The sequence below is a fragment of the Conger conger genome, chromosome 5, assembly GCF_963514075.1.
Source record: "Conger conger chromosome 5, fConCon1.1, whole genome shotgun sequence".
Classification (NCBI taxonomy): domain Eukaryota; kingdom Metazoa; phylum Chordata; class Actinopteri; order Anguilliformes; family Congridae; genus Conger; species Conger conger.
The window spans coordinates 10,188,678-10,209,740 of NC_083764.1; the positions used below are offsets into that span (position 1 = coordinate 10,188,678).

Below are 21,063 nucleotides of genomic sequence, written 5' to 3' on the forward strand. Positions count from 1 at the left end.
CAGGTCCACCTGCAGCCTGCTGCCTCACCAAGCGTCTCCACACTTATCCCTGCCAGTCCCCTCATGGGACTGGACTGTACGGCAAGATACTGGAACAAAAGAATATCATCAATATCTGAAAAAAGATTTCAATATTGTAATGCTGACAATACAGAAGCAACAACCCCACTTATTGTTGCTTTTAGATATTGCAACATACATTTTGGGGCGACATGGCTCAGGCAGTAAGAGCAGTTGTCTGGCAGTCAGAGGGTTGCCGGTTCGATCCCCCGCCCGGGCTGTGTCGAAGTGTCCCTGAGCAAGACACCTAACCCCTAAATGCTCCTGACAAGCTGGTCGGTGCCTTGCATGGTAGCCAATCGCCGTTGGTGTGTGAGTGTGTGTATGAATGGGTGAACGAGAAGCATTAATTGTACAGCGCTTTGGATAAAGGCGCTATATAAATGCCAAACATTTACCATTTTAAAGGTAAATTTGCAAGATGTCTCATTTCCCCCCAAAAAAGGCAGTAGATTTACAGAATATTGAAATCCCTGTAAGGGCACAGGTCACCAACTGTCTGGCACAAACTGAGCTTATGAACATGTTCCATTACCAGTGAAACATAGTGGCTTCCTACAAGGGGGGGGGGGGGGGTGTCTTGACCAGGCTAAAACCATTCCGGTGCAGAAATGGTGCAGAAATGTGCAGAAATTCAGCCGATCTATTCACTGTTTATCGTGTGAAAATCATCTCAGGCCGCGACACGCTCAATATTAATCGCGTCGCAATCGTACCTATTTATTGTAAAAGCGCGATTCCGCAGTTATGAATAGTCATGGAACACGCGGAATAATTGGACTCTCGCCGACACACATGGCGCTTTAACAAGTGGAGCAAACTTGGGCTGCCATAAAAATAATTTTCCTTGAATGCATAATAGAGCAGTTGCGTGCAGATGAAAAAAAAAAAAAAAAAAAGCGTTGTTTGTTTGTGTGGGGTCTCTGTCAGTTGTTTAATTGAAGAGATGAAATATGTAGCGACACTGTGAGGGAGAGGAGAGAAGGCTTGTTTGTGTTGGCTGGCTGCAGACGCTGCACACACAGATAGGTAAGGGACAGATGGATAGATGAATAGATATCTGTATAAACAGTTGAGGCAGATGGATGAAGACAGAGACATACTGGCTGTGATTACTGTGTGTGTGCGCGTGCGCGTGTGTATGTGTGAGCGTGTGTGTCTGCGAATGCGTGTGTATATGTGCGCGTATGTGTTTGTGCGAGTGCGTGGCCTGTGTTTACACGAGCAGGTGCGTGTGTGTGTGTGTGTGTGTGTATGAGTGTATGAGTGTGTGTGTGTGCATGGCCATACGGTTTCACACCGCTTGCCATTAAAAACACAATCCCGGTGGGTTTCCAAGGATTGTTGCAGTGTCCACTTCCTGTCGCGCGTGTCCCTCTCGTGATACCAGACAGACGGACGCGGACTAATCCGGGGCCTGTGCGGCGTGTCTCTGCGGCGGGACCGCGACCCGCGGCCGTGTTGTCCAGCACCTCCCGCTGCGCCCCGCCCGCTCCGCCCGCCCCCCTGCGCCGAGGGTACAGAAGGCAGGGAGCACCAACCAGCTGACAGGATGGCCTCTCCCCGGCCCGGCTCCTTCTCTGTCCAGAAAGTGTGCACACACAAGCTGCCACGGGGCTCCAAAAACACTACATTTCCCAGAGGCCTCTCCCAGCGAGCGCGGCTTGCCCTCTGCACCGCCATTCCCTACACACATCCAGCTCTTCCAGGCCAGCCAATGAGGGCCAGGGAGGGGCCAGATCCTGCAGTACTGGGATTGGCACCATGCAGAATGCCCTGAAACTGCATGTTTTGCATGTTATTTTGTGTTTTTTTTGGTGCTTATGTTTGTTTTTGAGAATGTGGTTGAATTGAGCAACTGAGGAATTGAGAAATGAGTCATTTTGTTAATTTATTTAATATATACTTTTAGCATACAGTCGGAGTGTAGTGTTACTTAGTGTGAGTACTGCATATATTACACACAAACGCTAATTTTTAAAAACAAAAATCGAGGTAATGGCAGTACTTGCATAGCGAAAATTAGAGGAAGCTAAAATACTTGAGTCAAAATCGAATTAAATATGTTTTCATTGCATTTTGCTGACATGAATAATAAATATAGAGGAATCTGATACTGTGCTGTACAGTGTAATAATGATATTAGGATAATTATTGATATTAACCTAAAAGGCTGACCTGATTTACAGTTGCATTTGATTTAAGGGGAATTCCACTCCGAACCTGTCCGTCAATATTTCTTCAGTCCTATTGGACAGGAGACCCCGGTGGCACTGAGCCCACAGTAGCCCCTGGGTTCTTTGCTGAGGTACTGCTGATGGTAGTCCTCGGCGTAGTAGAACTCCGGGGCCTCGCGGATCTCGGTGGTGATCATCCCGAACCCCTCCTCAGCCAGAGCCTATCAAAACAAAAGATTTTTTTATCACCCACGTGAGCTATGCTATCGTAAAAGCTTGCATTGTTATCTGCTTCTTGATTAAAGAACGAAATGCAGGTCTAGACAGGACCGGATGTTTTTTAACTCCCTGAAACCTGAGGTGATTTTCATGTTTTGTTTTTTTTTTTTTTTTTTTACACTACCGCAGGTGGGGAAGCAGTCGAAATATAGGGAAATGTACGCATGGTTTTCAAACGCAACTCACATATTTTGAGTCGCAAGACACCACTGCATAACAAAAAAATAAAAGCGATCCTACGTTCAGAAATAAGAGAGTAAAGGGAGTGCTTTATGACACGGTCATTGTCATCCATGTTCAGTGAGCTGGAGAATGACAGAGAAGGCCTGACAGTCCAGTTCACTTCCCGAGTGGGGCTCATTTTTCGAGTGAGGCTCTGTTGAAATGCATATCGTATGGAGATGGAGTAACACATTCACCGGCCATAACTGCTGTTTTGGAGGTCACCTAACCCCCACGCCACCCCCAGATTCATGCAGATGGAGGTGTGAGGAGTGGAGGCAGAGCCCCCGCACCAGGGCAGGAGGAGCAGGAGAAAGGGCCGCACATTCGCAGGGCGATGGAGCAGAGCGAAAGCGGGGGCCATTATCGTTGCGGGCCCCAGCTGACGAGGGACTGACAGATGTCTGCTTTCATGATCCAGATGTGCGGAATGTCTCCCCCCCCCTCCAGGCGTCATGGCAACCCGCCCAGCGTACCCAACGCCAGCGGTGCTCCGCAACCTCTACGGCACGCTCATCCTCCCCCCCACCTCCCAAAAAAACGATCATAATGGACTGTGTACCGTAGCGATGCAAAGGGGAATTGACCCAGAATGGCCCATAAACACCGCAGAAGGCCACTTTACTGCAATGCGGATGAATGTGAATAAAACCAGACTGGAAACGGGTCCATTTCCACTAGGCCCACCTCAACTGCCACTCGGCCGTTTCTGTTTGTAATTTTTTTATTTTATTTTATTATTTTTTTTATGTGAAGTTTTTGGCTTTTTTGCAGCCGTGCGACCATGACCAAAATATTCCGGTCCACAGTGAAGCCTCGGCACGGAGGGGCCATGGTCCATCGGAAGTCAGTCGGGCAACAAGGCAAGACTCCCCCCTGAGCTGCCGGAATCCACATCACAGCACCTGTCGACATTTGATTTTCTGATGTTTTATGTATTGGGACACAGGCCTGAATCGAGGGTGACAGACTGAATTCAGATCGACCTCCTCTGTGCCTCGAAAATAAAATTGGTCTGGGCAGGTAGTCTCGAGGAAAAAAAAATCTACAGCGAACGAGAGGTACACTATATTGCCTGTCACGGATATAATTTGATTTGGAAGACTTTGATAGATACAGTGTTTCTCCCAGACTTACCTGCCTATTATTCTCTAAGTAACAAAGGTGATTCTTTACATTTCCTTAATTAGATCGCAAAGACATAACATGCAATGCAATCTGTTTTCATGAGTAAATTGAAAGAACGCTTACAGTATGTCTTTAACAGGCTAGTCTCCGTAAACATTAAAATAAAAACTAATTTAGCTTATTTTTTCAGGAACAAGCAATTTAATAATCCATCATTGCAGGGACGGCAGTGAGCAAGTGAATCTCACTACCTGATAGAAAAAGTCTTACTGAATTTATTAGAATCGACCTATACAATATATCCAATGAGCTCAATCGTTTTTGGGAGTTTTTTCTTGATTTGGCTCTGCACCGTACAATTTTAGATTTGTAATCAAACAACTCACATGTGGCTACAGTGCACAGTTCTCAGGTATCATCCATGTAGAAACGACAGATACAACAGAATCCTGGTCTCATCTTTTTCCAGGCTCTTTCTTGTAAGCTGTAACCTGGCCATCTTGTTTTTGCGGCTAACTAGTGGTTTGCATCTTGCACTGTAGTTCTGCTTGTGAAGTAAGCTCCCAGACACATGCACGCCTGCCTCCTGCCTCCTGCCTTTCTGATCTGATCTGTCGGACAGGTGTGTTTTTTTTCAAAATAGTGATAACTCTTCACTCATCAACTGCGGAGGTCTTTCTTGGCCCACCAGGCCCTGTGTGATTACTGAGCTCATCAGTGCTCTCTTTTCTTAATGATGTTCCAAGCAGTTGATTTTGGCCTTTGTTTCTGACTTTGTCTCTGAGTGTTTCCTCATAGTTGCTTCCTTGATTTTCATTGGCACAACTTTGGTGCCCATGTTGACGAATGCCAGTAACAGAGTCCAAAGGAAATCAAAAGACTAGAATCAAGACTAGGTGCTGAAAGCTCAGGGATACGTGCACGACCGCAGCGATTTAACACACCTGACTAATTAAAAACACCTCTGAAGCAATTTGTCCCACATGTTGTGGGAGTGAAGTACATGGTGAAGCCAAAATATAGAAATACCTTTTAATAAAAGCCTTTAACCACAAGCAAATTCTTTCACTTTTCAAATCTAAATGTGAATTGGAAAAAAAATGCCACTGTCCCAAACTTTATGGAGCTCACTTCATGCATATGTGTAGATCCATCCAAATAAATTCAGTAAGATATTCTCTATCAGGTAGTGAGATTCACTAACTCAAGTGGTTCACTGGCCCTGCAATGATAGATTATTAAATTGCTTGCTCCTGAAACAGCTTGAATTAAGTTTTTCATGTATATCATAATATATATATGGCTGTCAAATGAAAGTTTCAACCTGAATAATGTGATCGGTGAAGTATCTCAGCAGTGAAATCCTCCAAACTGTAACACCGAAGGTGACTAAATCAGTGGGTACGCTCAGAGCCATTAATTCACAGCCTGTTTGGTTTTTAATAGGGCGGCGTTTTGTATTCAGACCGAAGTTGCGTGATGGAAATGAACACATTCCGCCTTCCCAGAGAGAAACGGACATATTCAGACAACCAAAACAGCCCTGACAAACCTCACCGCCCTGACTGAAACCCCCCCCCCTCACACCCCCAACCCCCACCCCCCGGATGGACTGAGGAGTGACAGGAGAAGGAGCAATTGTTCTGGAGACGCCTGCCAATGTGGACCTCGCCACGGAGAAGAAACACATTCTCTCTCCACATACACTCCCCCCCCCCCCCCCCCCCCCGCCCCTCCCCTGCCGAATCTCTCGTCTTCCAGAACTGGGCTCGCTTGCGCCGGGAGATGTGTGAAAGGGACCTGCTCCGAGAGGGAACCTGCCAACTACCTCATTTTGCTGACCATCTGCCGTGAAGCTCGCGCACACCTGTTAGGAGCAGCTGCCGGAGACGGGAGCGCGGTAGCGGCAAATCAATCGTACCCCCAAGGCCAAACTTTCTTTCGGAGGCGCATTCCCGCTGTTCGCCCGACCCGTCCCGTCCGCTACTGCGGAAAAAGGGCCTCGGCCGGGCGGGGCGACGGGCGAATACGCGGAGGGCGGGGCCGTTCTGACGCCGAGCGCTACGGTCGCCATGCCGAATTGGAATGTCACCGCCAGTGTGATGTCACTGTCGTCATGATGTCACTGCTAGCATGATGTCACCACCAGACCAGACCTGGTTCAGATATGTCATTGTTTTGGATTCAAATACTTTTCTACGCTAGATTGAGCATGTCTGGCGTACTGGAAGCAATGAAATAGTCTCACGAAGTGCAGACCCCCACATTCTGGTCGGCTCAGTTGGCTCAGTTGCACCAGGCAAGATCAGTTGAGCACTGAAAAGTAGTTGAATCAAAAACAATTACGTATTTGACCCAGGTTTGGTCAACACTAGCATGATGTCACTGCCAGTGTGATGTCTCTGCCTGGAAGTCGTTTTATGAGAGGAATTTGACCACAGAGTTTTATGAGAGGAATTTGACCAAATAGGCATACAAAATGATCTCCAGATGACATAGTGTGTGGAATAAGATCAATTTGAACCACAAAATGGGGAAGTTCACCTCGTTACTAATCACTGGTTTCTCACCATTTTGTATGCTGCAGTGGAGCAGCAGAAGATTAGACCAGCGGCCTATGGGTTCAAATACAGGATGACGCAGCTGCAGTTACCTTCATCAGCGCACTAAAAATACAGCCTAGCAAATGGCTTACAGAAGATAGTGCGTGTTTCACGGTGCACCGGGTAAGTTCAGTCATCTCAGGACAGGAAAATCAGATGAAGTACCACACTGACCAGTGAAATGCAAAAGCATCTGGCAAAGATGTTATTTACTGTACGCGAAGTGCAATGTGCACCCTTCGCTTATGCGATGCACTTTGAGCCAGTGGTGACGGATGGGGAGGCTACAGCGGTCTTGGTTGGGGGGGCGGGGGGTGGTGTGTTTGGGGGGGGTGGGTGGGGGGGATCTGACTGTACCCCCACCCCCCGGATCTCACTCTCCCTCTGAAACCGTCGCTACGCGCCCCCGAGCGTAACCAAGGCTTTCTAGCGGCTGAATGTCGCCCAGCACGGGAGCGCGGCAGGTAGCGAAACAGGAGCGAGGGAACCTTCTGCCGGGGGAAATGCCAACCTCCCCCTGCTGGCGCGCGTCCGAGCTGGCGCCCACGGATACGTCTGGAGCCGGGCCGCCATTCTCTCGCCGCCCGCTACCCGTCGAAACGCGGCGCTAAGAACCGGCTCGTCTCCGCGGCTCCAAACCGCGACTGCAGAATGCAGTCACCAAGGAGACCGCGAGCTGCAGCAGTGGGTAGCTCTCGCGCTTATTGTTCAGATAGAAATGGAGGGGGGGAGGGGGAGGGGAGGAGGGGGGGCGGTGGAGGTGGGGGTGCTGAAATGTGGAGCAGTAACACCCATAATTCTCAGGCAGGTGGCATGTTCTCCCAGTCTGCTGGCGACGGAGAAATTAACCGGCCAAGTACGTGAAAGAAGGGGCTTTTGTGTAAATGGGAAATATTCAAAAACCCAGGGCCTGGTTTTCGGAGGGTTTTGACAGCTTCAAGGTTAAATCAAGATCGTTGTGATTGGTAGCCTTTTCAGGCTAATCAAAATGAGGGCGGGGGAGTTTTGTTCCTGGTTGAAGAAACGGTATTTTAGCAGTTAAACAGTCTTCATTTGTAGGATTAATCCTGCATTATTCCATTAGGTACGTATTGTATTGTTACAGAGAGTGGAGGTTGAGGACAAGCAGTGTTGCCGGTTGTCATGGTGCTGTTAGAGATCTTGTGGATGGGATCATGTGGGTGCTGAAAGGCAGCCTGGGAAAGGGATTCCTCCATTACACCTACACTACACCTGGAACATGATACCTGGGAGATAACACACTGACCGTGACCATTACACCTACACTACACCTGGAACATGATAACTGGGAGACAACACACTGACTGTCCATTACACCTATACTACACCTGGAATGAGACCCATGTTTAAATACTATGTACTATAGTATGTAGTATTCAAGTACTTTTCTATACTCCATTGATTTTGCCTGGTGCATTTGAGCCTCTTCCGAGGAGGATGGGTGGGGTTTATACTTTTGGGATCATTTCACTTTTCACTACCAGGCAAGCTTAGTCAAATTCAGAAATGTATTTGAATCCAAAAGAAATACAACTTGAATGCAGGTCTGCCTGGAACACAATACCTTGGAGATAACACACTTGCAGACAGTCTGACTGTTACACCTACACGACACCTGGAAAACAATACCTGCTCTGGTCTATATAAAAACTCCCTTTTTGGCTCAGGAACATTCAGGTGGAAGAAGTATTTGGTTGATTGGTAGACTTTATGTGACACCAACTGCCTGTGCGTGTGCTTGTGTATGCATATCATGCATACATCCTTTGTATTGATAGCACGTATGGTGCCAAACATGTATGTATGGGCTGACAGATAATCTAATAATAACACCTGTCATAAACATGTCACAGGATGCAGATGGCTGACTGTCACTGGCTGACTGACTGCAGTCTCAGTTAGTGACACTCGGTTCCCCCCCCCGCCAAAAAAAAGCTAACGGCTTAACACTGGGGAAAGGCAATGACTCTGTTTAACTTCACCCCTTGTGCAGATATCTGATGTGAGTGCATCAACAGAGCCGAACGGGTTCGGAGCCGTTTAGCTGCTGGAGCAGTACCGTCGGGTTCTCCCAGCGAGAGTGAACGGGCTGTTCTGATCCGATGCTCAGAACAGCCCCGGGTGTAATTGCCGCCGTTCTTTCTGTACATTTCATCTTAACTTTCACCTCCGTCCCCGTCGGTCTTTGTCCTCCTCCGTGCTCCCCTCTCTCCTTTGTTTGCTCTGACAATGGAGCGTCACCATTTAAACCCGCGAATAAAACCCATCAGCCAACGCGTTCCGGAGAAGGTATAATTCAGGACTGTTAAGAGGCGAGAGAGATCAACCCTAGCGAACACGATCGCGATCGGTTACAGATTTTACTCAGGAGAAACGTGGGAATTCATAGAGTCAAATTTGGAAAGCACTCAAAAATTACGTGAGAAATTCAACATTTGAAAAATGTCAGTGGGCGCTTCTTTTGGGCTTTTTTTTTTCATAAGCCTAATTATTCCTATGCTTTCCAATATATCTTATCAGCTGACAGAGACGCTGTTAATATCCAAGGCCTAACCTACTTTCCGACCCATCAATCATTCACCCTTCATTTGGTGTGCGATTCCTTCTTTTGATGAATCGTTCGTTACCCGCTGCCTGATCCGGCAGGTCATGGTCACGACCCCGATGGGGGGGGGTTGGGTTTGGGGACAGGACCCACGCGCTCCCCTCAAGGGACTTAACGTCCGTGACCTCCAGGGGTCACCCCAACTGGGGGTCCAGAGTTGTGACTCCGCCCCGCCTTTGTGTGCGTGGAATTAGGGAAGCTCGCACAAAAGAATCACGCACAAATGAAATTATCTGCAATGCACAGATCAGATTCATATTTCTATGTCAATATAGTACATAATGCTTGAGATAAAATTGTACAAAAAGAAAATTCATATTTGTACCTTTGAAATTAATAAAAAAAAAACAGCCGACTATCGTACCATATCAAATGCTTCAATGAGACTGGATAGAAAAAAGGCAGAAACAGGGACCACAATTAATGTAACACGCATACACACACCGAGTGGAATTGTAAACTGTAGTGTGGCATTTTGGTTGGTCGATCACCACACCACATACCTAAAGGACTTTAAAAAATGTTTTTTTTTTTTAATCCCGGCCAATGCCCTCTCTCTCTCTGGGTTTGTATCGCCGAAAACAGTCGTGCAACGGCGGGGCCTGAACCACAACGCTCCGGCCCCTGCGCGGCGTTACCTCCCGCACCACAGCGAAATGCATAATTCAGATTAATTTGCATGTCAGACGGAGGCCTCATTTGGAATGCAAATACCTGCGTGCCCCGGTTAAGTGAAGAAACGTGAGCGGCAGCGATAAGCAGCCTGAAATGACTTTTCTGCGGCGGCCATTTCAGGCTCGCGGCGGCGCAGACAGAGCCGGCCGAGAGGGAGAAGGGGGGGGTGGGGTGGGGGTGGGGGGGCTGGCTCGGCGACGCACAACGCCACGGCAACCCTTTTGTAGGCTACCGGAGGAAGGAGGCGAACGGAAAGACGACAGAAGAAGAAGAAGGAAAAAAGAAAAGGAAAAAAGACATTCCATTTCCGGGATATATTCAGGCACGGCGAAGCGCCGACGAGCCCCTCATTTACGTTGCGATGTGCTTATTCAGCAAACCGCTAACCGTGCAGGGGGGAAACCTTCCCGCCCACGGGGCAGGGGGGTGGGGACGGAAACAGAAATGTTTATCGACGACAATAGCACGAAAGCTTCAGAGCATAGGCGGCGTTAACCGACTGCGCCAGAAGACGTACGCCGGTGTGTTAGCGGCGCGGCTTTGACCGGGCGGCGCAGAGACGGCGTACGGTTATCGGGGGGGTTGGGGTTATTAGGGAAGCGTGATCGGGGCGGGAGCAGCGCCCACGGAACACGCTAGAATAACGCGGGCACAAAGCGGGGAGCGGGGAGGCGGTAATGGGACCATCAGCACTCGGAGGCCACGGAGGGGACTGAATGCGGCCATGGGGAGAGGGTGTGAGAGGGGCAGGCTGCTCCGTCGTGTTGCCACAATCACCGCGCAAACCCCCATTCTCCCTATGAACAAAAACATTATATATTCACCCGGGAGACCGTCCTTTATCAATATTCTGCAACCAAACAAAATATGTTTACAGAACGGCCTCATAAAAAGTTTGAATTGGGTGCTGGCTGGAATAGTGACTGAATGGGTTTATTTTCTTGAATGCAGCCAGGGATCAGAAGCTCTTTTGTGGTACAAAGGCAGCCGAATTACCCGTCATTATCTTGCAGATGCACTTGAATGAAATGCCTCCATCAACATCCGCTGAGCTGCAGAAACGGGTCTTATCGGTAATGTTTCTCGTAATGACCTTTGTATCAAATCTCTTTTAGCGGACGGCTAACAATGACGTAATGGCGGACGGGGAAAATGCGGGTTCATTACCGCAGGCCGGAGAGCGGACGCTGTTCAGCTGAGCAGGGCGTGCTGAGGAGCGCAGAATAAGAGGCTGGCAACGGACGACACGGGCAATCGGTGGACGCACAGTGGGGGGAAAAAAATGTAAGATTCTGCAGATTCTGGTTCACTTATTTCTCATAGTAAGCGGTAAGTAAGCCCACGGTGCATTTCAAATAAATGAAAAATAAGAATGTATGGGCCAGGTTCACAAAAAAAAAGAAAAAAAGACTAAATTATTTTTTGAATGGGGATTCTAAGCTTAATCTTTTGTCCATGAAGCCAGCCATAATATCATGTACATATCTTTGCATCTTCGGTTGAGCTAAGTCGAACTGTCGAGACCCCGCACGCGCCCCACGATGGTACTGACAATGTGAAACAGTGGGAAAGCGGCGCGAGAGAAGTGTCGCTGTTGTCACGGTAATTGAATGTGTAAATGCTGAGGAGGTGCAGCTCCCCTGGGCCTGGGAGTCTGTGACCCTGAGAGAGAGAAAGGATGAGACATGCAGTGTGTGTGTGTGTGTGTGTGTGTGTGTGTAAGTGTGTGTGTGTGTGAGTGTGTGTGTGTGTGGGTGCGTGTGCGTGTGTGTGTGTGTGTGTGTGTGTGAGTGTGTGTGTGTGTGTGTCAGGATGGGTGAGTGTACAGTATGTGTGTGCATGTTTCTGTGAGTGTGTGTGTGTGTGTGTGTGTGTGTGTGTGTGTGAGCCTGCCGCTGTGTGTGTGAATGTGTGTGTGTGTGTGTGTGTGTGTGTGTATCAGGATGGGTGAGTGTACAGTATGTGTGTGCATGTTTCTGTGTGAGTGTGTGTGTCAGTGTGCGTGTGTGTGTGTGTGTGTGTGTGTGTGTGTGTGCGCGAGCGAGCATGTCGCTGTGTGTGTGCGCGTGCGTGCAAGTCTGTTGCTGTGTGTGTGTGTGTGTGTGTGTGTGTGTGCGCGAGCGAGCGAGCCTGACGCTGTGTGTGTGTGTGTGTGTGTGTGTGTGTGTCTGTGTCTGTGTGTGCGAGCAAGCCCATCGCTGTGTGTGTGCTGGACTGAGGGACAGCATTGCTGGAGAGAAAGGTAGCATCACTCTGCGTCTGGCACAGAAATGCCTCTGTCCATAATGATGTTTAGGGAAATATGGACACGCTGGCCAAAAATCTGTTACATACCATTTGTTCAGCTCTCCTGTGGGGACCATCAAAAAGAAAATGAAAATAGGAAGGTCTGGTGATGATGGAGCAGCAAAGTGTGAAGGAATAAACGTGCTTAATGACAGGGAGTGGGTGCTGCAAAGAGCCAAACTAAAAACTGCACAACAATACAGTAACTTCCACACGGCCGTGTCCGTGGCTACAGATGTAAAACACTCCGCCATTTTGTGTCCCACTCAGCCATCCTAAAGGCTGGTACCTGTCATCCATACATCCATCTTTTCTTAACCTTTCACTTATTGGTGTTCAATACTGGCTCAAACCACCAAACATCTTGATGTTGGTTCGACCTGGAATCGACGTCGGGCATGGATGTCAATATTACGTTGATTAGTGGGGCAGAAATGAAAGTATTTGTGACGTCGATAGTTCGTTGAGTACAGAACACTTATATTATAGGTAGAAAAGTGGTTGCATCGTGGTTTGACGTAGATCAGCCTTGTAGCCTCAACACAGGTCGACAGATTGTTTGGGGGGAAATTAGCACTGTAATGAGCACTGCAGTATCTGCCTTTCACAACTCAGTCCATGGGGGGAAAACTGAAGGAAAGCCAAAGTGTGTGTAGAAGATTATACAAAACAAAAAATGTCAACAAACCAATGAAACTTTTCCAAAAAGGAATTAACGAAGCATTTCAAGTCAACTATAATGACCTTCAACCGAGCCCAAATAAAATGGAAACTGTGAATAGCCGGCTGTTCCTGCTTGTAGAACGGCCATCGCTGGTTACACACAGAAAAGGTAAATTCACCTTCTGAAGGAGATCAGGAAGAATCAGTCGGATAAAGAACTTGTATACCATGGAAATGGAGGGAGTTGAAGCAGAAGGCAGGAGACAGGAGACAGGCACACAGTCGACACCCAAACCCTGCTGACCAGACAAAATGGCGAGATTTGAGAGTTGAGAGAACCCAGAGGAGTCCCATTTAGTACCATGAGCTGCCATTTCTGGGCTGAGTTAGTGGACAGAGAAGTTTGAAAAGTGTCATTCACTGGTCTTGAAGACCATTTTGAAATGTCTTTTTTCCACATCTTGACAAAGATAGATATGAAGTGACGTGTAATAAATTTATAGCATTTTGCGATCCACTTTTTAACGTACGCTGTAAGACTCGGCAGCCCTGCTGCGACGACAGCGTTGGGTTCGTCCGCGAAATTTTCACTGCGGAATTCCAGGCGACCACGCAGTGGAGTGCGATCCCCGTGACGCCGGGGGGGTGGGTGGTACCCCCCTCGAGGGGAGGCACGTTCGCCTGGCGTTCGCACCCAATCCGGGCGAATTCCAATACACAGGAAGCCGGGGTGACGGAGAGAGCGAGAGCGAGCGACAGGGAGGGGAGGAGAGGAGAGGAGAGAGAAGGGGGGAAAGGAGAAAAGTTGAGTTTGTTACTAAAGCAATCCAAAGACAGATTTGGCTGGCAGATGGCTGGCAGCTCCATGTTTGTTAAACCAACTGGTGGGGTGGGTACATTAGGCTGTCGGGGAGCAGCATGGAGCAGGCTCCATTTAGAAACGGCCACAGATGGGGGGGGGGGGTGGAGGAGGAGGGGCCGGGGGGTGGGGGGGGGGAGGTGGGGGCAGGCCGCGGCAAGCTGGTCAGGAAATAAGGAGAGCAGTCAGGGAGAGGACTGGGAGGGGAGGGGTAATTAGCCCAGCCGTGGCCTCAGGACACGCTCCGAGTCCTGAGCCGTCACAAATCAAAACCGGCCCCACTCCTCCTCCATCGGCTCCACTCCTCCTCCTCCACGGGCCCCACTCCTCCTCCACCACGGGCCCCACTCCTCCACCACCAGCCCCACTCCTCCTCCACCGGCCCCACTCCTCCACGGGCCCCACTCTGGACGACGGACACTCAGGTGAGCGTCTGTCACAGCTGGAGGCGTGTTGCCACTCTGGGAGGGGAGAGAGAGAGAGTGGTCTTCACCCCACCCCCACTCCATGGCCTGAGCTGAGCCCTGTCCCGAGCTGAGCCCTGAGCCCTGTGAACCGCCCCCGTCCCGCCTTGTCTCAGCCACACGTCTGTGTAGGGATGGGTCTCGTTGAATTTCGCCGATGCCGATGCTAAAATAATTGTACTTTTGAAATGGTACCAGTGCCTAAAGGGTGCCTGAACCAATACCTTCTTTAAACCTTTATTTCATTGTTTAAATTTCAGAACTTCATAACTGTTTCGCCTTTTTTCAATTTTACATTAGCTTCGGTATCCGCTATCAGGGACTGAGTCGACAGAGCCAGTATAACATTAGTCAAGGAAATGAGGCGCTGAAATCTACATTATGATTCAGTCTGGTAGGTACGTGTCGTATGGGAACCGGTAGCCACGGTGGCAGTGCGTTTTGGTAACCAAACCCTACTTCCGCCTTTGGATGAGAGACGGGGGGCTCCCTCCACCCCGTCAACCTCCCAGGTGGAACAGGGACAGCGTGCCCTCCACGGGGGGTCTCGGGCACGGCTGAACGCCCGCCATCCTGCCACTCCAGGCCCTTCAGCGCTCTTGCTGCTCTTTCAGGCGGGGAGGATAATTCCGCTGCTGTTCCGGGGATCAGGATCGAGATCCGGGTGTCTAATCAGCGGTGCGGGGCCACGGCACATCCCGCCATTTTGCCCCGTGGGTCCCCCCCTGGAAGACGTGGACTCTGAGAAACGGCTACCCCACCACCGTCGCTGGGTGTTCACAGCTGAACCCGGGCGTATTTACCCACGAGACGGCAACACAAAAATAAATAACAAAACAAAAAACAGTAACCAATCGTGTAATGTAACGGGGCATGAAAACAGCGACGCGTATTCGCGTAACGGGGGGGGGGAGAAAATAAATCTTCAACCACTTTGGCTATTTTCCCTCGTACGCCGTGTAGCATCCATCGCTAAGCTACGTAGCGTCTATCGCGAACGTGATCCTGTAAGTGGACCTGGGAACCCGCGCTCCGCTAATGAGAAATGCAGCGGGTGAAAAGTATCTAATTAAAGACAATCTGATTTGTCCCAGACTCTGACAGCCAGCCTAATTGCTAGAGTGCAGTCAATCTCCACCGACTCCCGAATTTGGCTCTAGGCTTCCAGGGGGAACGGGAGCAGCGCACGTGGGAACCCTCTGAGGTATAAACCTGTCTTTTGCGGCCTCTTAATTGAGACGCTAATAGATTGGAACGTGGCGCACACAAATACTATTCCTCAAGAGAGGGGGAAAAAAGGCAGAAACCCGCTTCTTTTCGTCGGACCGGTGAACGGAGCGCAGCGCCCCCTTGTGGTTCCCAGGTCGCAGTGGCTCCCTTCGGTTCAGTTTGGAATTGTGCAGGAGAGTTGTTCAGTGACAACACTAAACTTTTTTTTTTTTTTTTTGCGCAGTAAAGGTTAAATAACAAGATGGGGTGCGAACCCATTAGAGCAGGATGTCTACAGAAACTGCCCTTGAGTTGCTCAAAGCGTATTTTCTTGCTTTCGACCATAAACCCCTGAACAGCCCTGTAGCTATAGTAAAGCCAGCAGCTCAACAACGTATAATCGGCAAAGCAGAAAACACGAATGCGCAAAAAGGAAAAACTACCGCAACCACAAACTCTCAGTCCGGGAAAAAAAAACAATCCATACGTGAGTAAACACACCGTTCAATTTCTCCTTGGGCTCCCTGTCTTTGAGGTGCCGGCTAGCGTCCCTGTGCGCGCTAATGTGGATTCCCCATAGCTGACATTCCTGAAAGTGAGGGCAATTAACAGCCTTCATAAATGTATGACAACTACCGGGGCCGGCCGGGTTATCGACCACGCCGCGGGAATCGATGCAGACAAAGGCCCGCTTAAGTAAGCCCGTGACGTTCCGTGCAGTGGAAAGCTCTGCTGCTCTTAAACCGCTGGGCCTCGTAGGTCAACAAACCGGCCCGACGAATACCGCCAACCACCGCTGCCGCCACCCTCCTCCTCTCCATCCGCCATCGCATACGATGACCTCAGCCGGCCTGAAAGTGGAGCGCAGGCTTGCCTCTCTGCAGTGCGGTGATGTCATCGGGTGCGGGAAGCGCAGCAGGTAAAGTGGGCTGGGTCTGAGACCGTCGGCTGACGGCGTAGGGGAGGCCTGAACATCGGGGAAAATAACGACACGTCGAGTCGCTGCGATACTTTATTTCTTCTTCTTCTTCTTTTGCAACATGCCCGAATTCCCCCTCCCTTGTCTTTTGCAGCATCAGTGTAAAAAAACAAAACAAAACTGTACAGTAAGGGCTAAAAAAAGGACAGTTTTTTTTTGTTTTTTTTTTGATACTGGTGACACTGAGTTGGTTCTGGAACATTCCTGAATGCCCTCGGTGGCAAGGCTGGGACGGGAGCCGGGTTTGGGTGCGGGCGCAGACGCACCGGGGAGTGGTCGGAGCTGGAGGAAGAGGAAGAGGAGGAGGAGGAAGAGAGGCCTGGCAGAGGCAGCTCTGCAGTGCAGACCCTGCAGTGAGAGCAGTGCTCCTGCGCAGTCACCCCTCCCCCGTCCCTCGCTCGCTCCTCCTCTCCTCCCTTCCCCTCCCCTCCCCCGTCCTCCCCGGCACGCAACTCAGACCTCCTGCCGCGCGGCATGATGCGGCACCCCCCCCACCCCCTGTCCCCCCCGCCCCGTCCCGCGATAAATATTAACAACGGTAACACCCAAAACAAAGTCCCCCCCCACCAACCCCCACCCCCGCACACCGCCATCGAGCAGACACCCAGGAACAAAAGCCCCCGTGACATTGACCTTTGCGTTTCTATTGGCCTCCCCAACATCCCCGCCGACCCTCCCTGCCCCCTCTGACATCTCCCCCGCTCCCCCTCTCTAACCCCGCCCCTGTACCCACCCCCTCCCCCCCCCCTTCCTAATTTCCCACCCCCCCGCCATCGCCCCCGCTCTCTCATAATGGACACAGCTGCCCGTCGATGCCGTCTTTATTAACCCTTGCCTTCTGACATCCATTTCATTACGGCTGCGGGGTCAACAGCTGATTAAAACGCCGACGAGGCGGCGCGCGACGGACGACCTCCAACCCCGGGCAGGCCTTTTAATTTGGGGCCGGCGGTCCAATCGGAGGAGGCCGGGGCCTTACCCCTGTTGCCATGGCGACAGGGCCTGCTGCTCCGTTCTGGTGCAGAGCAGATGTCTCCGGGGGGGCTTGGTGGGGGGGGGGGGAGGGGAGGGGAGGGGAGGGGGAGAGAGAGAGAGCAGACAGACAATGGAGGAGGTAGAGAGGACAAAGGGCTGGTTCTGCCAGCAGAGGGCGCCAGTGAGCACGGTACAGTCAGGCGCTCCACATACAGTCAGGCGCTCAGCATCTTCAGCCGTCGCTGCGCTTTGTGTAAAGGAGCGGCGGACGCGGAGGAAACGCGACGTTCAAAAAACCGGCGCGGCTCCCGGTTTAGCCCCCGACGCGCGGCCCTCATCGGCCCGGTCAATCTGACAGGGTCTCGTTTTCCGCCGGCGAATCGCGCCGGCCGTTTTATCTGGGAAGCCCGGCGTGAAACGCACCGCGTCCCGCGGGCAGGTGATGTAATTGTCACGGCGACGGGGAGAGATAAAGCCGGGGCAGAATCAGATCTCGCTCCGCCGCGAAAGCCAGCATCCATCCTCTAAGAGAATGTTTTTTTTTTTTTTTTTTTTTTTTAAATGGCCGGGTGTGTGTGCCGGATGAACTGTGTCGGTGGCACAGCGGTAGCGCGCGTGTACACTGTGTACCAGGAAGGGGCTCGGTCTGTGCGCTGGGAGAACGTGAGCCACACACAAACACTATGCGCCGCAGACCCCCGCTTCTTCAGCCCTCTCCCCGTGATTTAACCCAAAACCCAGATGTGAGGTCACAAATATGTGACTAGGATGTCCTTAACTGAGCGTTCTGATGCTGATGTAACAATCACTGCTGGTAGGTTCTAGAACACTGGCTTAGAAAAACCTTCAAAATGGTCGAGGTTGATCGAGGCTACAGAACTTCCCTCCATGGAAAAATAGCACCTCTGTTTTGGTAACTTCAATTTTTGGAGAGGCTGACAGCGAGGTAGCGTTTCAGCGCTTGGGTGAGGTGCCGTGCACATCGTCAGTGACGGTACTCACAATTAGCCACACGGTTCATCGTTTAGAACAAACCCAGTCATTAAAAAAATTAATAAATCTTTCATTTCATTTCTTTCTTATGTTCATGCTTTTCTTCCATGGTAAATTATCTGTAAATAACATTATTCGTAAAAAAAAACAATTAAAAAAGTATTGCTGGGTTGTCCTGCTGATACTGCCACCATTTTGCAAGGTTGTAGAGATTTTAGTAGATGGTATATCGGTGCTCAAGCAAAGAACCGAAATCCGAAACATTTCCCAAGGCATGGGGGTGTAATGGGTTGTACGACAGAGCGGGACGTTTAACAAAGAAAGTGGACCCATGACGGGGACCGGGGATGGGGTGGGGGGACGGGGGGGACGGGGGGGCCCAGGTACGCTCCTCTCCCGCGTCCCCGTTATTACAGCGGCCTCCGGGACCTCCCGCGCGCCATCTCGGAGGGCGCCAACGTCAGCTGGAGTCAGCGCTCCGTGAAGGAACAAATCGAGCCCAGATGCTTTTCCCCGTCTCCCGTTCCGCGGAGTGTGGTCCCCTATTCCCTCCCCGGAGCCCGGAACGCCGCCACCCCCCCCCCCCCCACCCCACCCCCCGTTCCCATTCTTCTGTGCCCTCCTCTCCTTCTTCTGCACACCAAGGGCATGGGTACTGCGTGGAGGAAGTGCGTCTGCCTGCGTGCTTATGTTACTGTCCCTCAGGTCTGCGTGCCTTACAGACAGCAGGCTGGAGAGGCTGATGAGGAAGGCCTAGCGTAGCACATCCCCGTGTTTGCTTCCATGCATACAAGCTTTCCTCAACGCGAACCTGCATGCTTAGGTTTGTGTGTGCGTGTATGTGTTTGTGTGTGTGAGTGTGCCTGTACGTGTGTGTGCGCGCGCTTTATGTATGCAAGTGTGCACGTGTTTGTGTCTAAAAATGAGTTACACTAAACACGCGTCTGCCACTGAGTGACCCTCCTCAGACCCTACGCTAAACACGCATGTGCCTCAGAGACCCTCCTCAGACCCTACGCTAAACACACAGGCTCCGCTCACGCGCTGTCCACGGCTTATTCCATCAGCCCCACCGCCTCCTGGCCCAGCTGTGGTTCAGCATCACTCTGTCCTGTGTGTGTTCAAACAAACCGTTCTGAGGGGAAGAGACCCTCTTTGGGCCTGGCCGGCTGTGAAGGAGTGTGGGATGTAAGAAGACGATGTAAAAACATCACGCTTACCCAAGGAGAGCACAGCAAAAAAAACAAAAACAAAACAAAAACAGAAATCACAGGGAATAGATTGAGCGAGAGAGAGAAGCAGGAGGAGAGAGTCGTAAGAGGGAGAAAGAGGGGAGAGACAGATGGGGGATGGAGGGAGGGAAACCTCAGTGTATGTACGACAGAAGACAGGGTAGCTCTGCTTAAACCCACACAGCGATAAAAACATTTTTTTTTCCCACTTCTCTGCAAAGTGCCGCTCCTCTTTCCGTCTCTGTTTTTCCACCCCCCTGCGTCTGGCCAGCGAGTGAGGCTTGTACGCTTCGCGTGGCTTCTCACCGCGCAAACCGGCGCGCCACGTTACTATCCACGGGGGGGGGAACGGCACTCCGCCTGCAGTCCTTCTCAATTAAAGATATGCAGATGTATAATGCAGATGGCGCGGGTTTGATGTGCTCTCTCCCTCGCACCGCGATCGGCTTTGAACACCCCCCCCCCCCCCGACTGCCGTCGCGAGGAACAAGACGCCAGCCCTCTCTGTCTGCGCGTACTCCCAACTTTGAATTCGCTTCCAAGCTCCAAAATCTCACATCAATCAATTCTTCTTCTTTTGTCTTGGAAAACCTGTCCTGGCCTGTCCCCCCACTCCAGCCCCTTCAGAAGACAGCCACCGGTCTTCCTGCGTAATCGCGGAAAAGAGGAAAACCGTCCTCTGCTCGCGATGACACATCATGCACGCTTGTCGCCTAAACACCGTTTCTGCCGAATTCGCAAAGGGAACGTCCGTACCGCCACGCAAGGGGTCAATGACGGTGTGCTTTTCATCGGCATTTTCATCCACTTTCATTCACAAAGGGGAGAATGTACATCAGCGACTACAAAGTCATGGACAGGGGACGACGCACTGCAAACACCTAAAGCTTTGCCCGTCTTAACAAGTACCTTGGTCTTATTTTTAGACTTGTAATCTTACTTGTCAAGCAAACGGTAACTTAAAACAAGAAACTATTTTCTACTCATAAAAAAAAGTAATATTCCAAGATGACTTTGGTTAAGACAGTCATTTTTTGCAGTGTGAGATTTGAACACGTATATGGGAACATTACCTTCTGGTACTCCACTTTAGAGGAGAGGGCACTGTTCATCTGTTCTTCTGAGTACGTGTAGATGGCGGATCGATAGGTGGTGCCGTGGTCGTTTCCCTGTCGCATTCCTAGAAAAGACAAGTTAAGAACACTGTGACACTGATAAGCACTTCATGTGTCAGAGATTGGTATCGCCATGGAGCTCATGCAAAAAAAACAAACAAAAAGAACAACATACAGGATACAAAAAATGCAGGTTGTTTTCTTCAGTCAGCTAGGTGACCCCCTGTGAGGGATTATGACCGTAATCTTTAGGCATGAGCAGGGAGAAAAGTTTAAATCTTTACTTTATTTATTTATTTATTTATTTATTTATTCCAAAAGTAGCCCGGTTTTATCATCTCTTTCCGAAAGGCCTAATCTATGAACAAATTTGCAATCAAGCCCAGGTAAGGGTACCTGGAAACTAAAAGACGATGTAATTTTAATCAAAGCACAATTCCCTTGATCCAGCAGAAAAGCTGCCTGAAGATAATTATTCTGTTGCCTAGTGAACGTGGGGAGCGGCAGACGTGAATTGC

General features: G+C 50.3%; 1 protein-coding gene across 2 annotated transcripts in view; it reads right to left on the reverse strand.

Moving 5' to 3' along the window:
- Window positions 1-1,938: 1,938 nt before the first annotated feature.
- The window catches only part of msraa (methionine sulfoxide reductase Aa), a 72,086-nt gene continuing 52,961 nt past the window's right edge, over window positions 1,939-21,063 (reverse strand). For both annotated transcript variants that reach the window (XM_061241900.1, XM_061241901.1), the window contains exons 5-6: window positions 20,504-20,610; window positions 1,939-2,458 (exon numbers count right to left, since the gene is read on the reverse strand). In XM_061241900.1, the coding sequence (XP_061097884.1) occupies window positions 2,291-2,458; window positions 20,504-20,610 (275 nt within the window). In that variant the 3' untranslated portion in view covers window positions 1,939-2,290. The remainder of the gene's footprint in view (window positions 2,459-20,503; window positions 20,611-21,063) is intronic.